Consider the following 5,382-nt stretch of genomic DNA (forward strand, 5'->3'; position numbering starts at 1 on the left):
CGAGCCGCTCGGCGACCGCCGCTGTCTGCGGAACGCCGAAGCTCCGACCGAGCCTTTCTTTGCCTGCGGTGTTGAGCAAAGCGAAGGTGAAAGCAGCTGGCTGCCGCCTCTTTCGCGAGAGCCCCAGGCTGGCTCCCGGCCCTCAGTTAGACCCTTTGGGGAAGGAGAAGGAGGGCTTCTCTTTTCCCAGACAGGCCTCTGCTGCGCGCCTGCCCGCCCGCTGGGCCTGGATGTGAGTGGCTCAGTGTCAGTCCGCGCAGGCGGCCCTGGCTGGAACACGGGGTATGTGACAGCCATCTGAGCAGAAGACTCGCTTCCCTTGGTGATAAAAGCTGAGCATGGGGTGAGGTGAACTTCAGTTATATCTTCTTTGTGGGTGCTTTTCAAGTAATACAGGTTGTACTTCACGGTGAACAGCACCAGCAAGTTCTCTTGCTGAAAGAGTCCAGGCTGCTGTGGGCTTCATGCCTGGGATCCAAACTGATACTATAAGTTTGTACTTGGCAGGCATTCGCTTCAGAGCAGCAGTGGACCCTGTGCTCCAAGTGTACCCATCAGCTGTGCCCGGGGAAGAGGGTCATCAAGTGTCCCAGCTGTAGAAAGAGGAGGAGGAAAGTTCTGCTTTTGGAGTTCAGGCACTGTGCTGCTACCCAGGAGACTGCTAGCTGCTTCACTTAGGATAGCAAGCAAACTGGCGTTCAGCTGTGATATTTTCCCCATTCCTGGAGTTGCAGCTCCATATGGTACAGTGATATCCAGGTCTGCTCCTGCTCAGAAGTAGGGAAACGGGCCTGCCTATAGGCTCTGGCCATAGGAGAGGAACCACTTCTTGTTTCTGAGGCTCTGACTTCCAGGGCCATCACTCCTTTAGCTCTGAGAATCCCACCAGACTAGGCTGTGCATCTTTCCCTTTCAACTTGCAAGCAGAACCTCCATCCTGTCCCCTTTCCTGTGTTTTGCAGTCACTGCCCCAGCAGAAGCTGCTGACCTGGCTGAGCGTGCTAGAATGTGTGGAGGTCTTTGCAGAGATGGGGACAGCCAGGGTGTGGGGGGAGATGGGCCGATGGACCATCATTGTCCTCATCCAGTTGGCTAAGTAAGTGCCGCAGGCGGTGGGGAAGGGGGCTGCATGTGCTTGGAAGGGCCATCTGGAGGGGTCTTGGCGTTACCCCAGGAAAAATCCCAAGCGAGACTGAGCAGCCGGTCCCTGAGTCTGGGGGAGTTTGGAGCCTCCTGCAGTGTGGGGTACTGTGCTGCAGAAGGGTGCCTCTCGTCTCTTCCCTGAGCGGACCTGAGTGTTTCCCTCTTCTGGGAATGTCACCTTTTGGGCACAGCACAACCCAGCTCCACAGCTGGGTATTGAAGGCTTCCTGTGTGTCTGCCCACAGGGCCATCCTCCGCCTCCTGCTGCTGCTGTGGTATAAAGCTGGCATCCAAACATCTCCTCCCATAGTGCCGCTGAACAGGGAGCAGCAGCAGTCTCTCCACTCTGAAGGTGAGCTCTCAGTGCTGTCATTGGTTTGGGAAATACCGTCTGAATTGTGGATCAAGATGTGAGTCCACTGCTCTGATGGTTCTGGGCAATGCCAAGCAAATGTATCTCTTCACCCTCTAAGAGCTCTGTAATGTTAGCCCTTTCAGGATGGTCCACTTTGGACTAGATCAAACTCTCAGTCCAGTCTTCTTGCTGGCATTACAGAGACCAGGTTGAGTTACATTCCATTGGAGCCTCATCCCTGTGGCTGTTTTCTCCTGCAGATGTGGAAGGCAGCTCCTCAGGGAAAGATCAGACCTATGTTGGTAGGCGTTCCAGCCGTGTTGTCAGATCTCTCCAAAATAGTAAGTAGCTGAGCCTGTTTTCTGTCTTTGTCTGAGCTGCTTCTGTTCTGTGCCTTTGATGTATGTTCCTGGGTGTGGACAGTAAAGAGCAGAAAACCTGATCAGCTTGTATGGGGGTGTATCCTTCCGTCACTGGGCCCCATGGGCAGGGGAATACTAAAGCAATGGGAATTCTCACACAAGGTGCAAGACCAGTGGTAGTTGTGCTTTGAGAAACATGAATCTTAAGAATACTTCTCCATGTTGCCTCCCTTGTTCAGGCAAGCACTGAGGGTGCTGTTCAGTGGCAGCAACAAGGAAGGTGCAGCCATAGTCTTGCTGCTTGTGCTTCTCTTCCAGCTCACCTACTCCACAGTGCAGAGAGACATGAGCTGACTGTAGGGAGGTACTCGCTGTGTGAGTGACCTGATGTGCTTGTTTCAGCTCCTTCCCTGCAGTCCAGGCACTGGGGATCCCCCCAGCAGAGGGAGGAGACACAGAGCCGAAGAGCAGAGGAGATGAATCAGCCTCCTACTCCTCTGGGTCTCCAAGAAACAATTGCAGAATCGCTCTACGTTACCCGTCCTCTGCTCCACTGTATCCTGCCCTGGCTACGTGAGAGCAGGCTCTGTACCCCAGGTGCCAGCAGAGGGTGCTATGGGCTCATCTGCTGAGCCGTGGTGTAGGATCACCCCATACTCCTCTTCCTACTGCTGCTTTGCTTGTGCAGGGACCTGGGAACTCCTCCATTGCATCTTGATGGCCAGCGTCGGCCAGTTGAGCTATGTGCACGAGACCTCCGGTCCCTTCCCTGGAGCCCTCCAGCACTGCCCAAGAGTGTTTTCTTTTGGGCTCTGTAGAGCTTTGCTGGTACCTAGCAGGCTGCTTGTCTGGCTCTGTGCCTCTTGTTAGGTCTGTTTGGTTCTTTCTATTCCTTGACTGTGCGTTCCTAGTATTGAGTTTGGGAGTGTGGGGACAGAGATCATGGAAACCCTGGCTCCTCTCAGCCGTCCTGGATATCTCGAGGTCAGTCTTTGGGGGTGGTTGCTGACAAAAAAAAAAATCACACTTTCCCCTGCTCCCCAGTCCATGGCAGGTGGCAGGCCCTACTGCCAGAAATGTGTGCAGAGGCTAGCCTTGTTTTTGACTGGGAGATGTACATATTTGGGTATTTTCCACAACACAGTACTGTCTGTTCTTGTGCAGACTGCTCTGTAGGGATCTGAGGACAGAGAGCATTTAGAAACTCACTTTAGTTTTCCTGTTGGCTGCTGTTGCTGTAAGTTCACTTTCTGCTCCTCTCCTTCCAGTTTGAGCTTGCTGAGTGATCTGAAAGACCTGAACAGGAGAGAGCGAGCAGAGTTGAGGAGACGAACTATCCTACTGCTGTACTACCTGTTGAGATCTCCTTTCTATGACCGATACTCAGAGTAAGGGGCTCTGTTGGGCTTTTGCTGAGAATTTCCCTTTGAACAGAAATAGCATCAGGGGACTGGGTGAACAGATCTGAAGAGGTCTGGGTGCCTGTGACCAGGTTAATACAAGCCCCTTGCCTAACTCCTGCTGTCACTGTTAACGTGTTCAACAGCTGGGATGAGAGATATCCCACTGGGCTCATTCATACTCTTTCCCTTACTAGGGCAAGGATCCTCTTCCTCCTGCGTTTGTTGGCTGATTACGTGCCTGGACTTGGCTTTGTCACACGTAAGTGGGACCCATTGCTTCATCCTTGTTTCTCGTAGATGAAGAAAAATCATGGGAGTTGAGCAGAATATTTGTTGAGGAGCTTCTGACCTGAAAAAGGAATTGGGATGTCCTTGGGATGGTTACCTTCACTGTACCTTGTGTTGGTACTGGAGTTGCTTTAAGATGGACCAGAGAAAGATTGCAACCTGTGCTCAACCACAGTGGTAGATTTCTAGATTCCCTCACAGGCTGCAGAGGTTTGTCCCTGCCACCTACGCCTGTTCCCTTGGGCTGTCTTTCTGCAACTGCACCAGAGCCCTGCTTTGCAGAAATTGCTTTTGAACCCTTTTCCTTGATTGCCAGTTTGCAATACAGATGTGAGGGGTAGCTGTCAAGAGGTATTAACCCAGCTAAGAGCATATTATAAACCAAAAGCCCAAATCAGGCCTGTTTTCTCCTAGTCCTTCACACAAAGATCCCCTTTTTTATGGGCCAGATTTTCACCTACCCTTTTTCCCTGATGATGTGAAACAGTTTCTGGAGTAGTTCATGGCAGTGATATGGAATTAGATTGGACTGTGGAATTGTCCTTTCTTTGAGGAAGGCACGAAGCTGGCTAACTCAGGAGCCACTTCTCCAGTTAATGATTTCAGAGAGGTTTTGAAATGCAGGCTTTCTCTCTGCATCAAACCTTGTGCCAGCATAAGCAATTTTTGCTATACAGCACTTGCTTTTGTGTTTGCACCTGCCCATTACTGCTGAGCTGTCTCTCTTTTCTGTGTCCTCTTGACTCACTCCATGCAGGTTTTTCCCTTGGTCATTGTCAGAGTCCCTTCCCACCAAAACCAGGGTGTGTCAGCACTGAGAGAGTGGTGCCCACATCATGTCTGTGCTGACCATGTTTCACGCATTCCTTGGTCCTGCTCTAAACTCTGGCACGACATCCCAAAGTTGCCTCCCACCTTGGCAAAAATAACTATTCTGTTTATGGGTTTCTCACTTTTGAAAGTGGAGGTTTGGAACTGTTGGGTATCATAATGAGGAGAGGGTACTGGCACCATTTGCATATATCTTTCGATCTTTGCCTTTCTAAATGTGAGATATCTCTGTTCTCTCATTTCAGGGCCACTGATGGATTACTTGCCTGCCTGGCAGAAAATCTATTTCTATAACTGGGGCTGATGAGAAGATGATGATTTTTATTTGCTAAGATCAGGGATGGTTGTTTCTAAGGAGGGCTGGGGGAAGGCATGTTGATTTTATCTAATTTTCAGTTAAACCATCAATGAGAAGCTCCTGTTCTGCAGGGTGGGGAGGGGGGTGTAAATAGTTTTTTAACAGATCTGGCTGTGAATGATGGACACTACGTGTGTGGAGAGACCTTGGCCACCTCTTTCTATGAACTGTTGTGGCTGCAGTGATGGTGACGGGACAACCTTTTTTAAGCACTTGATTTTTCTCCTTTTGTATGGCTGCGCTATACTAAAGCCAGGCAGCGTAGAGATTTTTGGAGAGCATAGTCTCCCACCTCGTGGCGTTGAGACTGACCTACAGCCTGCTTGTGTTGGCCATGCCTGGCCGATCTGCTTGGAGTGGGCTTGTCTGTCAAATAAACTGACTGAATGGAAAGAACTGAGCTGAAGGAGCTCTTTTCCCTTACTTACAAGGGATCCCCTTGAGTCTTTGATTTGGGTTGGCAACAGGTCTGTCTCTATCAGGAAGAGCAGTTTTTGCAATTGTTTAGCCTGGGATATGCTGGTCCCATTTCTATATTGTCCTTCAGAAGCATTTTGCTCTGGCCTACATGGGGCAGAGCCCTGCATGTTGCTTAGCTGATGGCTGTGTCTGTAACTCCAGGTGCCTGCCTGATTCAGCCTC

General features: G+C 50.7%; 1 protein-coding gene across 2 annotated transcripts in view; it reads left to right on the plus strand.

Moving 5' to 3' along the window:
- Positions 1-5,167, plus strand: part of PEX16 (peroxisomal biogenesis factor 16) — an 8,462-nt gene extending 3,295 nt beyond the window's left edge. Inside the window, exons 1-9 of one of the 2 annotated variants that reach the window (XM_031553525.1) lie at positions 35-743; positions 963-1,096; positions 1,389-1,495; positions 1,759-1,839; positions 2,263-2,415; positions 2,772-2,844; positions 3,129-3,248; positions 3,458-3,522; positions 4,628-5,167. In XM_031553525.1, the coding sequence (XP_031409385.1) occupies positions 741-743; positions 963-1,096; positions 1,389-1,495; positions 1,759-1,839; positions 2,263-2,415; positions 2,772-2,844; positions 3,129-3,248; positions 3,458-3,522; positions 4,628-4,686 (795 nt within the window). In that variant the 5' untranslated portion in view covers positions 35-740 and the 3' untranslated portion in view covers positions 4,687-5,167. Of the gene's footprint in view, positions 1-34; positions 744-962; positions 1,097-1,388; positions 1,496-1,758; positions 1,840-2,262; positions 2,416-2,771; positions 2,845-3,128; positions 3,249-3,457; positions 3,523-4,627 lie in introns of those variants that run through there. The other variant, XM_031553524.1, reaches the window with a different exon arrangement.
- The last annotated feature ends 215 nt before the right edge of the window (positions 5,168-5,382 follow it).

This window comes from Meleagris gallopavo, chromosome 5, assembly GCF_000146605.3.
Source record: "Meleagris gallopavo isolate NT-WF06-2002-E0010 breed Aviagen turkey brand Nicholas breeding stock chromosome 5, Turkey_5.1, whole genome shotgun sequence".
Classification (NCBI taxonomy): Eukaryota; Metazoa; Chordata; class Aves; order Galliformes; family Phasianidae; genus Meleagris; species Meleagris gallopavo.